Source organism: Podarcis vaucheri (assembly GCF_965113315.1).
Source record: "Podarcis vaucheri genome assembly, chromosome: 17".
NCBI lineage: Eukaryota > Metazoa > Chordata > Lepidosauria > Squamata > Lacertidae > Podarcis > Podarcis vaucheri.
Genome location: NC_138755.1, coordinates 9,029,810 through 9,051,654, shown reverse-complemented (window position 1 = coordinate 9,051,654; position 21,845 = coordinate 9,029,810). Strand labels below are relative to the sequence as shown.

The 21,845-nt window shown below is 46.1% G+C and overlaps 1 protein-coding gene across 2 annotated transcripts in view; it reads right to left on the bottom strand.

Annotated features, from left to right (window-relative positions):
- Positions 1-14,248, bottom strand: part of TRIP10 (thyroid hormone receptor interactor 10) — an 89,325-nt gene extending 75,077 nt beyond the window's left edge. The window contains exon 1 of one of the 2 annotated variants that reach the window (XM_082205437.1): positions 13,925-14,248. In XM_082205437.1, the coding sequence (XP_082061563.1) occupies positions 13,925-13,948 (24 nt within the window). In that variant the 5' untranslated portion in view covers positions 13,949-14,248. The remainder of the gene's footprint in view (positions 1-13,924) is intronic. The other variant, XM_082205438.1, reaches the window with a different exon arrangement.
- Between the last annotated feature and the right edge of the window lie 7,597 nt (positions 14,249-21,845).

Sequence of the window (21,845 nt, the reverse complement as noted above, 5' to 3'; positions counted from 1 at the left end):
ATGGTCCTGGTGGCCGCTCCCAGGCAACACTCTAGCTTCTGCATTCTGGATTAGTTGTAGTTTCTGAGTTACCTTCAAAGGTAGCCCCATGTAGACTGCATTGCAGTAGTCCAAGCAGGAAATAACCAGGGCACTCTGGCAAGAAGGGTCTCAGCTGGCGTACCAGATGAAGCTGGCAGACAACTGCCCTGGACACAGAATTGACCTTCTGCCTCCATGAACAGCTGTGAGTCCAAAATGACTCCCAGGCTGCACACTTGGTCCTTCAGGGGCACAGTTACTCCATCCAGGACCAGAGAGTCCCTCACACCCACCCGTCCCCGTCTCCCCAAAACAGCACTTCTATATTGTTGGGATTCAACCTCAATCCATTAAATGCCATCCATCTTCCAACAGCCTGCAGACACTCAAACAGGACATTCACCGCCTTCACTGGTTCTGATTTAAAAGAGAAGTAGAGCTGGGTATCATCCGCATACTGGTGAATACCCAGCCCATACTGGTGATCTCTCCCAGCGGCTTGATATAGAAAAAAGCATGGGGGAGAGGACGGAACCCCGAGGCACCCCACAAGTGAGAGCCAAGAGGTTGAGAACACCCATCCCCCAACACCACTTTCTGAACACAGCCTAGGAAGAAGTAGTCATGGCTTGATACTACATATGAACTGAACCCAGGTAACCAGGCAAATCAGATTTGTTTCCAGTCTAGTTTCCAGCATATGAAAGAAGGCAGTAGCACCCTGATGAGGACTTGCCTGATTATGCAGGCAAGAATTCCTGAACAAAGATAGAACCACACTGAGCCAACAACTCCAGAAGACAAGGTGTCATTTTACAGTTCTCACTGGGACCTAATGACCAGCCACCATCAATAACTACACCCAGCTTTTCCTTAACATCAAATCATTATTGAGCACAAACCATTGAGCAGCAGGGTTGCCAAATACATACCTTGACTCCGCAGCTGCTACAGCATCTCATTGTCACAAGAGGACCAGGCCAATGACCGATAGCAAGTGTCCTATCCTTAGCTTATTTGTGCAGCAGCCAAGATATTTCTTGCTTTCCTACTGAATATTTAACAGATGGGATCAGTGTGCTTTGCCTCCCCATTTAAAAAGCTAGCCAATCAAGGCACACTCACCGGCATTTGACAGCGACGGGATAGAGCCTATTCTCCACCTTTGCAGCAGGAGGTTCACAAAGAATCTTGTAAGTATAATGGCAAACATATTCACAAGTCATTTTTCCAATCCCCTGGTTAAGGTGAGCACGGAGGAAGCCTTGTGGTGATTTCATTCTCTGCCCATCTCCCATTGGTGCCAATGAGACTTGCTTGGGAGCACTGCCCAGTAGATTATTCCCCATATGAATTAGAGCTGGCGGTTGCCATTTTGATTTCCTGCCTCAGACACCAAAATGCCTTGAGTTGGTCCCCAAGACAAACTCTGAAGTGGAAGGCCAGGTTCCTGCAAGTACAGTGGTACCTCTGGTTGCGAACGGGATCCGTTCCGGAGGCCCGTTTGCAACATGAGCAGAACGCAACCCGCATCTGCACATCTGCGTGTGTTGTGATTCGCCGCGTCTGCACATGATGTTATTTTGCGCGCCTGCGCATGCGGCGAAACCCAGAAGTAACCCTTTCTGGTCACTGCGGTCAACCTGGAAACGCTCAACCTGAAGCAAAAGTAACATGAGGTATGACTGTACAAGGATTCAGGAAACAGTGGAATCTCACCTCTGCCAAGTAAGCAACTGGCTTCCTTTCCATGGACCTACCCCTCCCACTCTATTCTAAATTACTCGGATCTTTGGCATCCTTCACCCCCCATGCCAAGAGAATCTCATTTCCTCCACTTCACAGTCAAAACACACAGCAGCGTCTCCTCCTTTCTCTCTCCTCCTCCCTCGCCCCTCCTGGATTCACAAAGTGCAAGACAGTCTCTGTGGCAACTAAGGCTTCACCCCAACAGACTATGCCAGCTTTGACTGTGAAAAACACGTGTGTGTGTGTGTGTGTGTGTGGAGATGGAAGGAGCAGTAATGTCAGCTGAAAAGGCTCTCAACACACCAAGGCATGCAGACACAAGCAATCATTGATTTGTGCCCTCGTCTCTTACAGTTGCATTCAGAGTGGCAAGATTCAGAGACTGCACAAACTTTGAGCCAACATTTGCGGCATGGAGACGGAACCTGGTGGAACAGAACAAAAGTGTACTCTGTATTCTTTAGAACAGGAGAGGCTGCCCTCCAGATTCGGGGCCTGATTCCTACCCCACAACTCCCTCCCTGCCATTTTGGCAGCAGTGGCAGAATAAAAAAGCCCCAACAACTGCCCCAGGTAGAGTAGACACAGCAATGGGGTGCACAGAGACCTATGCCCTCACAGGACATAAATTCCTCCTCTGTAACCAGATCAAACATTTAATGAGCAGGAAAGTGGTGATTACATCTCCCCCTCAGCTGATCTGCATGGATCAGTGGAGGAGGGACGGCTGTGTACCAGTGTGCATCACCATACATGAACTTGTGGAAGAATGTAGTATGGTGGTCCCACTGCCATATTGTTCACATTGAGTTGGCCAAGGGCAAATGCGGTCCTCATGGGGGGCGGGGAAGGTTAGCCACCTCTGCTGCAGAGACTGGAATGCTCATCAGAATAGTGTGCAAAAGACACGGGATGCCATTTCACACATTACAGGGGGCAAACTCAGGGTTGCCACCTGTAATCCACTCAAGAGGACGTGATGGACCATTACCGCTCTGTGAATTATGTACCAGTGGCAAGTCTGCGTCTGCACAAGCACATTTGACGTACGAAATCTACAAAGCTGCACAGTTGAGAGGTGTGGTGCAGTGACTACAGAATGCCGGATTAAGACTGGGGAGATCCAGAGTGGGATCACCCCTCAGCTGCGAATCTCACTTGATTCCCTTGGGCCAGTCACCATCTCTCAGGGCCAACTGCCATCTCTCTGTGTAACTGAACTTAACGAGGATGAAAAGGGAAGGCTAAGGGAAGGGAGAAAGATATATAATAATGTACATAATTTTATGTTCTTTTCAATGATTTGTTTTTAGCAATTCTTGTAAGCCGCCTTGAGTCCTATCACAGATGATGATGATGATGATGACATATGCTGCCTCCTTGAGCAGGGGTGTCCAAACTATTTTCAAAGGGGGCCAGATTTGATGAAGTGAACATGTGTGAAGGCTTTAAACCGGATTAGGACCCCAAAACGGACATGCCTGCATTAAAGGAAACATGGGATACAAATGCAATAAAGCAGATAACATGTTAACATTTTAAGCTGTACAGCTGCAGGATTCGACATTAGCAGGACGCCAAGCGCATTTTGCACCTAAAGATTCTCCATTTGCAAGCACCTCAAAAAGTCTGGTTGCCATTGGCTAACACTCAAGGATTGCTGAAATGTATGTGCCTTGAAGCCTCAAAGTATATTTCAGGATAGGCAATATGTTAAGGAGTTTAACAATAAAGAGTAGAGTGTTTTGAGTACAGTACAGTGGTGCCCCACAAGACGAATGCCTCGCAAGACGGAAAACTCGCTAGACGAAAGAGTTTTCCGTTTTGGAGGTGCTTCGCAAAACAAATTTCCTATGGGCTTGCTTCGCAAGACAACAATGTCCTGAGAGTTCCTGCTGGTTTCCCCCTCCCCCCCCTTTCTAAGCCGCTAAGCCGCTTATCAGCTGATCTGATCAGCAGATAAGCCGCTAAAAGCCGCTAATAGCGCTAATCCGCTAATCCTTCAATGGGCTTGCTTCGCAATGCGAAAAAACCGCTAGACGAAGAGAATCACAGAACGGATTCTTTTTGTCTTGCGAGGCACCACTGTACCAATATTTTTATTGTCAACACCAAATTAAACATGTATTAACATTTTCTGTTAAAAATGTGATATTAACAATGTGTCACTTATGTGAATTGCATATTAGTTCATGCTTATCAAAATAATTAAAAGTGTTGCAGACCCGCCCCCAAAGGCGACTAGACATTCTGTTTTGGCACCCACAACCCAGGTCCCTGGAGCCATTTTGCTCCTAGCTTTTCTATCCCAGTTTTTAAGACTGTCACGTGAAGAGACCCCAAAAGAAAGCAAGACAACCTAACATATGGATAATAAATATTATGACTAATAGGTGCTCCTTCTCTCTCAATTCCCTTCCTTGGCTACAGAGCAGAAGCTGTCTCCCACAGGAACTCGCTAAGGAACAGCTATTTGAAACTCCTCTCTCTGAACCAATTATTTTCCATCAGAAAAACGGAACTCCCCTCACTATCTCTAGCAAAAAACAAACCACAATCAAACAAATAACTTACACACTAGACTAGTAAAAGAAAGAAAGAAAGAAATGTGGTCAAAGGCAGGGAAAACTTTAGATAGCGCATTATATTCAGCACAGAGTCACTTGTGAAAATTACAACTAGACAGCACTCTAGAAATTGGAATTAAAAGATCCAGTTTTTCTTGCTTACATGAGGCATTGCTATAGACACCCTTATTTGAGACAAAACTGCTTTCAGTTCCATTTGGCACAGCCCCATTTCTCCCCTACCTTTTAACCATGTGTTAGGTCAGGTATGAGGAAGAAAGTCTGAAATTAAAACACACACACACACAAACACAGCCCTTTACCCAAGTGTCAACACAAACAAAATAAAGGAACAGCAACTACTGCCAGGAAGTCAGCTGCATTTACAAGAAATGCCATCATGCAGGGAGGAAACGCTTTCATGTCTAGAGATGGTTTGCATTTTTTGGTAATCGAGACAAATACTCCCAGCTTCTTGGGTGTGAGCTACCAGGAAGAATCTGACCAAGTGAATCACTTGCTTTATGGCACAAAACTTAGTAGTAGTAAAAATAATAATTTATTACAGTGGTACCTCGCAAGACGAATGCCTCGGAAGACGAAAAACTTGCAAGACGAAAGAGTTTTTCGTTTTTTGAGTTGCTTCGCAAGACGAATTTCCCTATGGGCTTGCTTCGCAAGACAAAAACGTCTTGCAAGTTTGTTTCCTTTTTCTTAAAACCGCTTGAAGAGGTGCAGTTGAGACTTGACCGTGCTTCGCAAGACGAAAAATTCGCAAGACGAAAAAACTCGCAAAACGAATTAATTTCATCTTGCGAGGCACCACTGTATTTATACCCCGCCCATCTGGCTGGGTTTCCCCAGCCACTCTGGGCGGCTTCCAACAAAACACTAAAATACAATAACCTATTAAACATTAAAAGCTTCCCTAAACAGGGCTGCCTTCAGATGTCTTCTAAAAGTTTGGTAGCTATTTTTCTCTTAGACATCTGGTGGGAGGGCATTCCACAGGGTGGGTGCCACTACCAAGAAGGCCCTCTGCCTGGTTCCCTGTAACTTGGCTTCTTGCAGCGAGGGAACCGCCAGAAGGCCCTCAGAGCTGGACCACAGTGTCCGGGCTGAACGATGGAGGTGGAGACGCTCCTTCAGTTATACTGGACCAAGGCTGTTTAGGGCTTTAAAGGTCAGCAGCAACACTTTGAATTGTGCTTGGAAACGTACTGGGAGCCGGTGTAGGTCTTTCAAGACCGGTGTTCTGTGGTCTCGGCGGCCACTCCCAGTCATCAGTCTAGCTGCCGCATTCTGGATTAGTTGTAGTTTCCAGGTCACCTTCAAAGGTAGCCCCACATAGAGCGCATTGCAGTAGCAGTGAAGAAATTGGGAGCGGATTAGACAACCCCACATTCCAGTACGACTCTGAACTCTCCTTCCTTTTCCTTTTGCTAACAAAGGAATAGAAACCCCTCCACATACATTATTCCTGCCCACTGGCTGCCGCTTGGTGGAGTGCAGCCCAGTCCTAGGCATGTTGTGTGTTAAATGAGACTCTCTCAAGTATATATACGACTGAGCATGACTCAGACTATGCCACCCTTTTTCTTATATTCTGCCTTGAAGCCAGATTGGGCCCACCAGTTCAAACTGAGACAGGAGAACCGGGCCAAAAGAGGCCAAATTCCCCCTCAGATAGGGAACTTAATCCTAATCTCACAATACCCTGGGTGTAAGACAGTAGTACCTCAGTCTAAGAACAGTCCTGTTAACGAACTATTTGGGAAACTAACTCCGCAAAACCGGAAGTAGGTGTTCTGGTTAGTGAACTTTGACTCAGAAGCCAAACGTGCTCCACTGCCGGTGGAACGTCTCTGGCCATGGAAGGCCTCACCACAGCCCCCATCCCACCCCCGAAGCCGTGGAAGACTATCATCAGTGCAGGTAAGGGGGGAAAACCATATTTTCTTTTTAAAAAAAAAATTAAATCATCAATGCTGTCTTATTTATTTTATATTACAGTACATTGATGATTGCTTTCATTTTATGGATCTCGTTAAGATAGTAAAATTCATGTTAAATTTCTGTTTTAGGGGTTGTTTTTCATCGTCTGGAACGGATTAATCCATTTTCCATTACTTTCTATGGGAAAGCACGCCTCGGTTTAAGAACGCTTTGGTTTAAGAACGGACTTCTGGAACGGATTAAGTTCATAAACCGAGGTACCACTGTATAGCAACTTGAACACTCTGCATATGAGTTGCTTCTCTGCCACCCCTGTATTTAGCATCTAGGTTGATAAAGGGTTCTGTAGAATCTAGAAGCTTGCATGCTGTCTTGTGACATTACCACACTATGATTTCTAGATTTCTTATGTGCCAGCGCTGTACCTTGTGACTCATTTAAAAAGCTATGCAATTCAGAATAACTCGATGAACACAATTTTGCTTGCAGTACATAAAAATAAAAATAAACCGCAGAGTGCGTGGGTAAAAATTACTTGGCACAAATTCAAATGTTTACGTGAAAAAACTGACACACATTTCAACATGATCCACCTTTTTCTGAAATGTGAACTGAGCATCATTTACCACCCCCCCCAAAAAAAGTTCACTGTACCCCCACCACCTTTCCATATACCCACGGAAACTTCCAAATACTAACAGTTGATGTTTGTTAATGACCAGGAAGAGGGCCTTCTCAGTAGTGGCGCCCGCCCTGTGGAATACCCTCCCATCAAATGTCAAGGAAATAAACAACTATCTGACTTTTAGAAGACATCTGAAGGCAACCCTGTTTAGGGAAGTTTTTAATGTTTGAAGTTTTGTTCTGTTTTTGGTGTTCTGCTGGGAGCCGCCCAGAGTGGCTGGGGAAACCAAGGCAGATGGGCGGCTTATAAATAATAAAATGATGATGATGATGTGGATGATGATGAATGGGTTTTCCAGTTAAATAGAATCCAAAACTAGGTACAGGTTCAGCATCTATCATAAAGAGAACGCTAGGTATTGTTTAGATAGATTTTAGCAATATCAATCTTTATGAATTATTAATTTGCGTTGCATAAATATTTCTTAAAAGTCATTTTGAGGGAACCCTTTAGGCCAGGGGTCAGCAACCTTTTTCAGCCGTGGGCCGGTCCACTGTCCCTCAGACCATGTGGTAGGCTGGACTATATTTGGGGGGTGGGGGGTGGAAAATGAATGAATTCCTATGCCCCACAAATAACGCAGAGATGCATTTTAAATAAAAGGACACATGCTACTCATGTAAAAACACGCTGATTCCGGGGCCGCCCATGGGCCGGATTTAGAAGGTGATTGGGCCGCATCCAGCCCATTGGCCTTAGGTTCCTACCCCTGCTTTAGGCAATACCCACTTATAAGCAGCGGCACATACCGTATTTTTTGCTGAATAAGACTCACTTTTTCCCTCCTAAAAAGTAAGGGGAAATGTGTGTGCGTCTTATGGAGCGAATGCAGGCTGCGCAGCTATCCCAGAAGCCAGAACAGCAAGAGGGATTGCTGCTTTCACTGCGCAGCGATCCCTCTTGCTGTTCTGGCTTCTGAGATTCAGAATATTTTTTTTTCTTGTTTTCCTCCTCCAAAAAACTAGGTGCGTCTTGTGGTCTGGTGCGTCTTATAGAGCGAAAAATATGGTATTCTGTGCCACTTCAGAGAAGCTACAAGAGGTTCCTTCAAGAGAGATGAAATGGGAGGTGCAGAGATAGTAGAAGAACATGCTAAAGAAAACAGACACCCACCTCACCCAGCATAAACAGCCCTGGCTAGATTTGCAAACAGTGGAACTGTTTGATCCTGCCCAATTCACCAATCTAAACACCGTCCCTTTTAAGTTGCAAAGCCTTGCAAGTCCTTAGCTAAAGGTTAACAAAAAATACCCCGGACCACACCCAGAGACATGAGGCGGAATAGCCTGAACAACGGACAACAGGTTAAATATATCTGCAATAGAAGCAACTCGGGAATCAGTATAGGCTCCTACACACACACACACACACACACACACACACACCATTTCAAAGACAAGTTCCAATCCATCCTGCAACTAAGGACAAAACTATATGTTATGCTGGTAAACATGTACTTGCCAGTTAATGTTAATGAAAGGGCAGAGGGGAGGCTCAATGTGCAGAAAGGTGCTTAAAACTTTGCACGCCTGCCAGATCTCCCCTAAAAGTCCCCCCCCACCCTCCGCCTGCTTTTGCTGGTTTCCCTCCCCTCCAAGCAAGCTTCTTCTGATCTTTGAGTCAAACAAGACTGTGGGACAAACAGTAAACAGCCACATGGGACAACTTGCAGAGGAGAATCTGGTTAAACACCCCATCCTATCTATTAATGCTTTCTTCCAAAAAAACCCTCCACCTCCTTCAGATTAGTGTTGAGGGAGATGCAGTTTTCAGTACAGTATTAGGATGGTTATTGCTTGCTTGCTTGCTGTTGTTGTTGTGTATTTTATGTTTTCATACTGTAAACCACCCTGCGATCTTTGGATGAAGGGTGGTATATAAATTTAATAAATAAACAATAAATAATACAGTGGTACCTCAGGTTACATACACTTCAGGTTACATACGCTTCAGGTTACAGACTCCGCTAACCCAGAAATAGTGCTTCAGGTTAAGAACTTTGCTTCAGGATGAGAACAGAAATTGGGCTCTGGCGGAGTGGCGGCAGCGGGAGGCCCCATTAGCTAAAGTGGTGCTTCAGGTTGAGAACAGTTTCAGGTTAAGTACAGACATCCGGAACGAATTAAGTACTTAGCCTGAGGTACCACTGTAGTTCTATCACACAGCTCATCCCAATGATTAAACATCAGCATCCCTATTAAACAAAAGGGAATTATCCCTTCAGATACAAAGTATGTCCAGTCAAGATGTACATAAAAGAGCGTAGGAATCAACCAATGCTTGTGTCCCCCCCTTTTTTGGCAGAGTACAAAACAAGACACATCCTGCAACACTGGAAGGTGAGGGGGACTCGGTTCTATAGATTTGCCACAAGTTTTTGAAAAGCACCCCAGAGTTTGAGTTATTATACAGAGAGCATGACCACATGGGAAAAATCAGGGCGATCGGATTGCCAACTGCTACAGTTAAATGAGCATAGACCATCGATATTTTGCTGCGCATACAGATGGTGTACATTAATATGAAAAGACACGGCCAATCTGTAGCTTCCCAGCAGTTTGTACAACAGCATGTTCTACACACACAGCTTTGCATGCTGTTTCTGACATGCAAGTGCTACCTGCACAGGTAATTCATTAAATGAGAATCAGACTCTAAGCAAAAAAATAAGCAGCCCCCAACTAAATCTACGGATTGAGAGACAACAAACTCAGGCAGCCAGTGGAAGGTTTCACCAATGGTAACATTCTGAATTAATTGTGGCCTAGCAACCATAGACTGCATGATTCCAGCTTGTACATTGCCCCTTTTGACCCTACACATGGTAGAGAACCCAGAGACCCAGAAAATTGGCCAAGTTATGCTATGCAGATGTAGAAGTATGCAGATCAATTTTACCAGTGGAAATGGTTAGATTGAATTTTGAGGGTATTTAAATATTCCTTCCCCTGTCGAGGGCACTCAACTGTTGCCCATGCAAGGGCAGAATCCAGAAATAGCCTCCTCTACTCATGCAACCAGGCTAAAGTTAATCTCTGAACTAACTAGATTAGACACAGAAGCTTTGCTGAAGGGGTGAGAAAGACACCTTCAGATCCCCTGTATCTTCCACATGCACACAAGCAAAAACCTAAACCAGGTGCAAGAGAAAGCACTGGTCCCTACAGAAACCCAGAACGTGCTTCACAGCACATAAAATAAGGGCTGCGAGAGCGAAGCAAAAGCAAGAGCCCCTTTTGAGCAACTGGCAAGAGAAACAGAAAAGTCAAAATACAGACCAAAAATAAGGGGCCCGACATTACTAATACTCCCAACCTCTCTTGGATGTGTTCAGGATCAATCATCACCTTTAATCCATGAAAACGTAATCAGGGAAGGGCCTCCAACAAATATACTCTGCAAACCTATTAAGTATAAAATGCATATACCCAACACTTTTTCTTCTTGGGAAACTATGTTTTGAACTGGGTACAAAGGTCTTACCCTCTGTGAGGCTCTAGAACAGAGCAAGCTACAAATAAAATTCTCCCAAGCTCTTTTCTCTAGCTCACTTTGCACCACCAGCAATTTTGCCTTACATGAAAGTCTCTTCTTCTGCTATTTAAAATCATTACTATATTCCTGTTCTACCCCAAAGCAGATTAAGGGACATTTCTGTTGCTGCCTGTTTAAAGCAACAGTGTTTTTTTTCCCCCTTTCTCAGTTGCTGATTGAAGTCTCTACCCTGTTTTTCTTTATGCAATAGCTATGCATTTTGCCCACCTTTGGCTATCCTTCACCATAGCTTACCTGGGAAGATGAAGTGGAGATTAAATCACATGTACATAGAAGTTGATGGTGCCTTAAGGGCCTCATTGTGAGAAGCTGAATTTGCTCCCAAGTAAGTTTTCATGAGCCAATGCATATTCTAGATCAAAAGAAGGCAAAATGAAGACCACAGTCCAATTGACCAAAGGCCACTTTCCTAGGGCTTGCCGATCAGAAGGTCAGCGGTTCGAATCCCCACGACGGGGTGAACTCCCGTTGCTTGGTCCCTGCTCCTGCCAACCTAGCAGTTCGAAAGCACGAAGTGCAAGTAGATAAATAGGTACTGCTCTGGCGGGAAAGTAAATGGTGTTTCTGTGCGCTGCTCTGGTTTGCCAGAAGCAGCTTAGTCATGCTGGCCACATGACCCGGAAGCTGCCTGCGGACAACCGCCGTCTCCCTCGGCCCATAGAGCAAGATGAGCGCTGTAACCTCAGAGTTGTCCGCGACTGGACCTAATGGTCAGGGGTCCCTTTACCTATCAAAGAATACTGGACTATGTAGACATTGGTTCACTACATCAAGGGTGAGTAAAAGGACGGTCTTGATCTACTGGGAGATTTGCAGTAGATTAAACAATTGGCACCACGACAAACAACAGCAGTAACAAAATGAATCCTCATTCCCTCATATTGCCAAAATGAAGAAATTCAGGGTAGCCAGGAGAGGGTTAGTGTGTGCAAGGACTGTACACTCAGTACAGTTCTGGTACTCAAAATAAATTCCTGTCCTCAGAATCCTTTAGTTCTTCGATGTATCTGTCTTTTGTACCAGACTCCAGGCGGTGAATATCAGAAGTCTGGTAAAAACAAAGTAAATCCTGAGAGTTTGCTCACTCCCTACAATAAGTATTGCACCTCTCATGTTCTTAGCAAGAGAGCCTCCTCAGCGTCACTTAATACATATTAATTAGGCTTTCAGCTGCTAACAGACCCAGAGTACACAGTCTGTCTTGCTTCATACATTTAACCCGTATTGGTGGACCATGTAATGATTAAAACAGACCATGTAAGACTAAAGTCAGTCCACCTTTATTCCAGATTATTCCACAAAATGGTATAGTCTGGCAAAATTAACACTCTTTGGGTTTTGCATTCATTAAAATGAGCCAGGATTAGAATTCAGACTTTACCCACAAATTACATTACTTGGCCTCCCTGATTTTAAGTACAGCAGGACAGTTAAAAGGTATTGATGGATGTGTACACTTGAGTGTTCTGCATATACATATAACCCACGCACTCCAAGTGGCTGTTGAGGGCAGAGGTCCCCAAACTGTGGTTGGCAGACCGCTAGTGACCTATGAGCTTTATTCACGTGGTTTGCGATGTATCTGTGTTTTTACGGTTGAAGAAGAAGAAGAGTTTGGATTTGATATCCCGCTTTATCACTACCCTAAGGAGTCTCAAAGCGGCTAACATTCTCCTTTCCCTTCCTCCCCCACAACAAACACTCTGTGAGGTGAGTGGGGCTGAGAGATTTCAGAGAAGTTTGACTGGCCCAAGGTCACCCAGCAGCTGCATGTGGAGGAGCGGAGACGCGAATCCGGTTCCCCAGATTACGAGTCTACCGCTCTTAAACACTACACCACACTGGCTCTCTTAACCACTACACCACACTGGTTGAACACCAGATATGGCACAGCCATTTCTTATACTGTATTGTAGTACAAAATGCAACAAATAAAAGAAGGAATAAATAAATAAATATACAATTAAAAACCACACAGCATATTACAACTGGAACAACAGGCAGAAAAGATCATTAAGTGGTCCACCAAGACCATCAGCAATTTTTAAATGGTCCATGAGGGGGAAGGTTTGGGAGCCACTGAGTTAGGGGCATCTTCTCACAAGCAGTAAAGCAGCACATAATGGAAGATGCATGCCTTCAAATGGTATACAGAGGCCCAGTGACCATTAGGACAAGCCTGGGTTGCAGCTTATCTGGAAAGACAGAGGTGTAGCGAAGGCGGAGGGGACTAGCCAGGGTTTTTGGGCCAGGTGAAGCCTCCAAAGGGGCGCCATTGAGGCTCCCATAGCCTGTGTGTGTGTATGCAAATATGCATGGGTGGTCTTTGACTTGGGTGAAATAAAGCCTAGTTTCACCCCTGGGAAAGAGCTAAACCACAAGCCCAGGTTCAGGTAACACACTAAGCCAAACTACAACTTAAATTTAACTTAAACTTAACATGCTTGCTTGTTATGTGTGAATGAGGACAATGTCGCAGAGGATATTGGGACATCCAGCTCTTAAATCACAACTCAGGCGTTCCCAATCTGAGAGCTGCACCCCAATATGCAAAAGTGCAACAGCAGAGCCAAAATATGATAGGCTATCACAGGAAAGCATGCAGCTCACTTACTCATGATAAAGTGGTAGACAAAGGGTTTCTTGCCCATCTAATTATCAAGCGTAAGAAGCCAGAACCAGGAAAAAATATATATTTAGGGGAGCAGTGGCGAGCCTGCTATGGGTACAGCTACAGCTTTAAATATTGAAGATCATTAATGTGAAAGCGCCTCCTCTTGCTTTCAGGTGGTCTTATCTACCTGGCCAAATTAAAGTTAGTCTGTGTTAATACATGCAGTCTTCCTACAAGCTCAGTGCCTAACGACCCAGGGAAAATATTGGTTTCTCTCTCTCTCTCTCTCTCTCTCTCTCTCTCTCTCTCTCACACACACACACACACACACACACACACACAACATCCCTTTTCTCAGCCAAGGGGCAAAGGGAGGGAGGAAAGCAACAGGGTCACCGAAAGAGAAGAAAACGGAACGGAACAAGGCGGCAGAGAAAAGGAGAGAGCCCAGGACAAGTAGCAGCCAGAATAGTATTAGCAGCCATCAGGAAAAGAGGGGGAGGCAGGCACTGAAGTGGGGGGGGGGCACAGACGACTGAACTCTGACACGAGGGAGAAAACTCTCGAGTTTCGGGTGGGAGCTGGAGAAGAGGGCGGAGAAACGCGCTTTAAATCAAGTCGGGGGAATCATGGAGAAGCCCAACCCTTGAGTGGAGAGACGAAGTGATCGGACATGGAGGGAGGGGAGAGAGGGAGATAAGGATTGGAGGGGGGAGAATATGGGGTGCCTCCCAGCAAAACCCAAGGGGTGGGGGCGGCGGCCGCGCGCTTCCTTACCCAGAGCTCCGTGCCCCAGTCCATGCTGGCAGCGCCGTCGCCGTGCGCCCTCGCTCCGTGCGCCAAGGCCCACCCGGAGCCCGATCCGCCGCCTCCGCCGCCGCCGCTCCCGTCCCGGGGAGTCCCGCTCCTCCCGCCCGTCCAGCCTCCAGCGCCTGCCCGGGACACTCCCCGCTCCGGCCCCGGCCCTTAAAGGCGCAGGCAGGGCTCAGCGCAGCCCGACGAGCGCCGGCATTCTCCGGCTTGGCACGGGGCGCGTCTCCCTCTGGCTTCCGAGGGTTTGATTGATGCCGAGGCGAAGGCCGCCCGCCCGCCCGCTCGTCTTCCCCCTCCCCCGAAAAGGGATCAACAGGCGGAGCCGAGGCGCGCCGCTCTTCCCAGGAAGCCGCCGCCGCCGCCGCCGCCGCCGCCCTCCTTCCCCCGCGCAATGGGCGAAGGGTTTCCTCTCGCGTCAGGCTCCGCGATCGCTTGCGCGCGCGCTTCCTTGGAGCCGGGCTGAGCTCCGGATCCGGCCCGCTGGACTCGGTCGGGGATGCGCAGCCGGTGAAGTTGGGCGGCGCTGGGGTGGATCTTCTCTCGCTTTGACCCAAGACAGGAAAACGCGTCGCGATCTCGGGTGGGACGGAGGGCGCGCTCAGCGCCGCGGCTCCAAGCCGGACTTTGCTTCGCCTCCAAGGATGAAGTCCATGTGGCTGCGTCCCCCGCGTGGTTGCTAAGGGAGCCCGGGCAGCGCTCGCAGCAAGGCTATTTCCAGTCCCACGTGGCTGCCCCAAGCCGTATGGTGGCCCCTTACCAGACGTGACAAGCAATCACGTGAAGCCTCCCGGCTCCCGGAGAGGTGCTCCGTAAGCCACTGACGTGGGGTATGATTCCAGCCCCATTCACCATGAGAAGAGCAACCCCAAGGCCGGCCCAAGACACAGAATCATAGAATTGTAGAGTTGGAAGGGACTGCAAGGCTCATTTGGTCCAATCCTCTGTAATGCTGGAATCTCAGCTAAGGTGAACCACAAAATGCCTCCCCAACCAAGAGAGACTGGGGGAACCCAGCCAGATAAGCAGGATATAAATAATAAAATCATCATTATTATCATAAGGAACAAGCATGGGAGGAAAGATCTACATTGGCAACAAGAAGGCGGAAATCAACTCAATAATAATAATAATAATAATAATAATAATAATAATAATAATAATAATTTATTTATTTATATCCCACCCATCTGGCTGGGTTTCCGAAGCCACTCTGGGCATCTCCCAACAGAATTTTAAAAACACGATAAAACAGCAAACATTAAAAACTCCCCTTAACAGGGCTGCATTCAGATGTCTTCTAAATGTCAGGCAGTTATTGTTCTCTTTGACATCTGGTGGGAGGGCGTTCCACAGGGCGGGGGCCACTACCGAGAAGGCCCTCTGCCTGGTTCCCTGTAACTTTGCTTCTCGTAATGAGGGAACCGCCAGAAGGCCCTTGGCACTGGACCTCAGTGTCAGGGCTGGACGATGGGGGTGGAGAGGCTCCTTCCGGTATACTCAACATTACCCGAAGGTTGAAGTGGGAATCAAAGGTTGTCATGGTGGGGAAAGGGGCTTGCTGAAAATCACACTGGGCAGGTGCAGAATCCAGGAGACCCCAGAGGGCAGCCTCTGCCATTGCCACCCTAAGGGTGGGAGGAAACCAGCAGCACCTCCTATTCACTGAGAGGTTGCATTGGGGAGGGACTGCTGAGGAGGCGGCAGATCCAGTCTCCAAGGAGTGTGCCGCAATCATGCAACAGCAGCAGCAGGCAATGCATTCCTTGGAGGCCGCATCTGCTGCCCCTGTGTATCCTGCATGAGACACACACTTCACTTTGCCTCATGGGTGGGCCAGCCGTGGCACCACCACCACCTGACCAAACCCCCACATGTTCCTTGGGACCAATAAGGACCTTTGGATGGTTAAGTCCAGTCAAAGGCGACTATGGGGTTGCGGCGCTCATCTCACTTTCAGGCCAAGGGAGCCGGCCTTTGTCCGCAGACAGCTTTCCGGGTTATGTGGCCAGCATGATTAAAACTTCTGGCGCAACGGACAGCAGCAAGAATACTGATCGCAAAGTATTGGAAGACACAGGATTTACCCACCTTGGAAGAATGGCAGATGAAAGTGATTGACTATATGACATTGGCGGAAATGACAAGCAGAATTCGTGACCAGGGAAAGGAGACTGCGGAAGAAGATTGGAAGAAATTTAAGATTTATCTTAAGAACTATTATAAACTTGAAGAAGTTTAGAATGTCGAGATTTTACAGAGAGAAAGGGTTGCAGTAATATAAGATCAGATTAAGAAAGGACTATGATGAATTAGGATGGGAAAAAAACATTTATAAGTTGCTATAAAAATTTGGACATGAGGATGCAGAAAGGGGAGGTATGGGGAAGTCCGAGGAAAGAAGTCTATGAAAGGACATTTTGAAATTATATTTGTTTGTTTGTCTGTCTTTCTTTTATGTTTGTTTGTTATAAAAACTTTTGTAAAACTAATAAAAATTTTATTAAAAAAAAAAAAAAACTTCTGGCGCAACGGGACACCGGGACAGAAACCAGACCGCACAGAAACGCCGTTTACCTTCCTGCTGCAGCGGTACCTGTTTATCTACTTGCACTGGTGTGCTTTCAAACTGCTAGGTTGGCAGGAGCTGGGACAGAGGAACGGGAACTCACCCTGTCATGGAGATTTGAGCCGGCAACCTTCTGATTGGCAAGCCCAAGAGGCTCAGTGGTTTAGACCACAGCGCCCCCTGTGGCTTGGGACCAATAACGCCACAAAACACAAATGGTCTGTTAAATGCCTCTCTGTTCTTTTTTTTGAGGGGGGGGGTAATACTTTACCTGAGAGCCAGTGTGGTGTAGTGGTTAAGAGCTGTGGACTCCTAATCTGGTGAACTGGGTTCGCGTCCCCGCTCCTCCACATGCAGCTGCTGGGTGACCTTGGGCTGGTCACACTTCTCTGAAGTCTCTCAGCCCCACTCACCTCACAGAGTGTTTGTTGTGGGGGAGGAAGGGAAAGGAGATTGTTAGCTGCTTTGAGACTCCTTAGGGTAGTGATAAAGCGGGATATCAAATCCAAACTCTTCTTCTTCTTTACAAAGCAGGTACAGTGGTACCTCGGGTTACAGACGCTTCGGGTTACAAACTCCCCTAAACAGGAAGTAGTTGCTCCAGGTTAAGAACAGAAATCGCACGTCAGCAGGAAGCCCCATTAGCAAAAGCACGCTTCAGGTTAAGAACGGACCTCTGGAACGAATTAAGTTCTTAACCCAAGGTACCACTGTATACACAGCAATTTTAAGGGCAGCAAAAGTACCTTCAATAAGAAGCGCAAATGTACAGGCGTTCTTCGTAGACACACCAGGGATGACCTGAATGAAGCTTGCAGGCCAGTGTTGGTCTGCAGACCAGTTTGGGAACCTCTTCCTTAGGGGGTGGCCACTGGCCAGAGACAAAGTCTGTTGGGGTCTGCTGCCAGCTACTGTGGTGGAGATGGGGGGGGGGCTACTGTCACTTGTCAACTGTACATCAAAGGCACCTCCATTTCTTCCTTTTAACAAATGCAAGAGGACAGCTAGGCTTTGTTTAGCTTCATTTAACTGCTGCACACCAAACAGTTCCGTTCTTTGGAATGTCCATTCTTGTTTATTTGCATATATGTGTGTACGTTAGCACTTGCAAATTTTATGCATATGTGTCTATTGCTTCTTTTAAGCACTAAGCAGTGCCCCCAGATAGCAAGCAAAGGTTAGTCATTTGCCACCCTCAAGGCACTGCAAAAACCTCTACATTCTCTTCCCTTTTCCTCACACATTTTTTTTTTTTTACCTTCCTACACCATTTCTCTTTCTCAGCCCATTCGCTATTTCCTTCCTTGCCTGTGGACTTAACTTCCTTACATTCTGGGACTTCTGTTCTTGCCCTATTCTGCACAGTGTGAGGTTTTCATCTCGGACAGATAGACAGCTTTCCCACTCCTCACAGAAGTTGACTGCAGGCTGCTTAATGCTCTAATAAACTGAACATAGGTGAACCATCATGACGAATGAACCAGTCAGAGGCAGATGTCACAAGCACCATGCAGTTTAAAGGAGGAGGACTAAGTCAGTGGTTTAGCTGTTCTGGATGTGAATGGGTTCTTATATTATTTTAGGTAAAGGTAAAGGGACCCCTGACCATTAAGTCCAGTCGCAGACGACTCTGGGGTTGTGGCGCTCATCTCACTTTACTGGCCGAGGGAGCCGGCATTTGTCCGCAGACAGCTTCCGGGTCATGTGGCCAGCATGACTAAGCCACTTCTGTTTACCTTCCCACCAGAGCGGTACCTATTTATCTACTTGCACTTTGATGTGCTTTTGAACTGCTAGGTTGGCAGGAGCAGGGACCGAGCAATGGGAGCTCACCCCATCGCGGGGATTCAAACCGCCGACCTTCTGCTCAGCAAGCCCTAGGCTCTCTGGTTTAGATCACTGTGCCACCCGCGTCCCTCTTATATTATTTTATTATTTAACAATTTAGTACATTGCAGTGTGAAGTGATTAAAGTGGTATTCAGCAAGCTACAAATGAGATAAAAACAACAAATGAGATAAAAACAACAAGTTCTAGAAACATGAAATGCAAACCATTGATTCCTTAAGGATCAGGTTCAATTTCATAGTTGGATTGGGTCCTTTTTGCCAGCTTCAGATGGTATGCCAACTGTGCCCTCTCCTGGTGGACAAGTGTCCCTGCTGCCCACTCTTCACAGGGCAGCAGCTTTCTGGTTTGATTACTACAGTGAGCTCTGCATGGTTCTACCCTTGAACACAGTGGCCCAGCAATTGGTTGGAGTGACCATCGTATGGAATATTTTATTCCCCTCTGAAGGGGCGCCACTGATTGCTAGTAGGTTTCTGGGCTTAGTTTATGGTACTGCCCATGTGACCCAATCCAATACACGTTTACTGAGGAGTAAGAGCCACTGTGCTCAATGTAGTAACAATGCATAGGACAAAAGTTATAAAATCCTAAATAGCCTGGGTCCAGGAACAGAGAACATTATCACTCGTATGAATTTTCTGGGGTGGTGCAATATTCAGGAAAGGGTCTGCTTCTTAATTCCATACAACTGGGCATCAAACTCATGTCCACTAGAAGCAGGGACTTCCAGATGGTGGAGTCTGTGACCCACTGCTGGTGGATTCGAACTCACAGCTGCCCCAACCAGCATGCCCTGGGGTGATGGGTGTTGCAGTCCGCAATGTTCAGAGGGTCTCTGTACTAAATGGATACTTTGACTACTGCAATAATCTTGAATTGTTGATTTAATCTGAACTGTGTGTTGTTGTTTTTACTGTTGTATGTTAATTGCTGTATTGAAATTGCATCCCATTTTATTTTATAAAATAAGTAACAAGTGAAGGAAGCAGTTATTCTGAATTAATGCAACTGAATGGCATAAATGTGCCCTTCCATACACACCATTGTTTCTTATAAACTTCTCGCTCAGCAGAAAAACAATGGACTGTTGAGATCACCAAGGCATCCTTCAGTGGAATAAGCAAGACAAAGCTGTCTCTCCACAAGAACTAGAAAACCTTGCTGTCAGCAAAACCATCCTCAACCCCAATGGCAATGAGCGTCACTCCAGTTTCCCATGTCGCTGACCTCAGGAAATTTAACTTCCTCATAACCTTCTGAATGAACCAGTATCAGAAGGAATGTGGAAGGACTGTCTACAAAAATGCTGTGAAATTCATGCAGGGTTGCACATAGAATCCTGTCACATTGCCATGGTGACCAGGAGGGGTAGTGGCGGCGGCTGGGGGAGCCAGTGACTCAAGAGTGAAAACTATGCTGAGTCAGGAAGTTTTGTTTTCTTCCTGTGTGTTCCAAGAATACATAGTCATTGAAAACCCAGTCCTAATGGCAGTCGGCTCAGTCAAGAGTGGCTCACTCATCTTCCCATCCTTTCAATGCTGACTGGACGGCAACTTGATGGCTCTTCTCTCCATCAATAATTCTAACGAGGTGATAAATTATGCCAGATTGATTAATGTAGAGACATAGATGGGACGTCAGATAGGTGGCATTAAAATGGTAACCCTCTTGGTTTATTGAAGCAAGACTCAGCCACAAGGAACAGCTGTTGCCTACAGCGCAACACTGCTGATTCCCTCGTCTCTTTACAAAACGATCGAAATACAGTAGTTTCAGTAAAACCCCTACACCTTTGTCTGGCAGAGATTAATTCCAGAGCTTGCACATGGTGATCAATTCAGCCTGACCCCCTCCTTTGGCAATCCTCACAGAACTCTAGCCCAATGGTTGCCATTAACCTGATTTGAACGGATTTTATAATGAACTGATTTTAGAATGTTGTATCATTTTACTGTTGTTAGCCGCTCTGAGCCCGGCTCCGGCTGGGGAGGGCGGAATATAAATAAATTATTATTATTATTAAGGTGTGTTACTTTCTACAAGTACATGGTTAATAATATCTAGCATTTATATAGTATTTAAAGTATGCTATAATTTGTTGTGATTCTTATAACCTTATATAGTATCCCTGTATTGCAGATGGGAGCAGGCTGAGGCTAAGGAACTTGACTAAGATCATCTAGTGACCTAATGGCGGTGGCAACATTTGAACCCAGGGTCTTCCTAGGCTGCACCACACCAGGCCCCGTCCCAGAACATTTTCATTAAAACATCTCCGCTTCTGTAGCCCATTTATTTACATGCAAAACACGTGAGCCCTGTATTACTACATATTCCTATGGCCTATTGGATGAAGTACAGGCCACCCCAACACAAAACAAATGTCTATTAAAAAAGGCTTTTCTGTGATAGTTTGGCCATAGGTCCTTTTTAACCAGGCCTTTGAATGACTTAATCTACATCCTATACCCTTTTTAAAATTCTGGCTCCTTTTGGTTTTTTTTAATTGGGTTGTTGTTTTTGTTTTGATTTTATGCACTGTATTTTTTGCTCTATAAGACACACCAGACCACAAGACGCACCTAGTTTTTGGAGGAAGAAAACAAGAAAAAAATATTCTGAATCCCAGAAGCCAGAACAGCAAGAGGGATCGCTGCGCAGCGAAAGCAGCAATCCCTCTCACTGTTCTGGCTTCTGCGATAGCCGCGCAGCCTGCATTCGCTCCATAAGACGCACACACATTTCCCCTTACTTTTTAGGAGGGAAAAAGTGAGTCTTATAGAGCAAAAAATACAGTATTTAATATTTTATGTGAACCGTCCTAAGACCTTCAGGTATAGGGCAGTATAGAAATTAAATAAATAAATAAATAATGTTATCACTCGAAGCAACTTTAGAATTTGTGTCCTCCTTTTACCCCAGCAGCTCAGCAAGTGGATATGCAAAATAAAAATTTAAAAAATGGGACCCTTACATTGCTACATTCTCAAATCCAGCCACCCAAAATGCCTCTTTAAAACGAAAGGATAGATTGGAAGGTTGTTAGTGTGACAGCAGGGCAGGAAGACCTGGGGAGGAATGGGGTGGCAGATAGAAATGGTGGTCTGGTCTCCAAGCTGCAGTTTGCTGCTCCAGATGTTTTGCAGGAGGGATTCGATTCCTTGAATGCGCTAAAGATCTTTAACAGATACATCTTCTGACAAGGTGGGCCTGTGAAAGCTTCTGCCCTAATCAATGTGTTAGTGCCTTCAGGTGCCACAAGAATCTGCGATCGTTCTCATACTCTGTTGGTCACTCTTGCAAAACCCCAAAATAACAGGAGTTGGCAGAATGATCTGCCAGCTGTGAGTCTTCCACACATGGATTCAGAAAGTAATGGTCTCTCCCCAATCCACACACTTTAGACAGCCATATATGTTCCTTTGGTTGTGAAGCACACAATTAACATTTCTCTTCCCTCCCCACAAT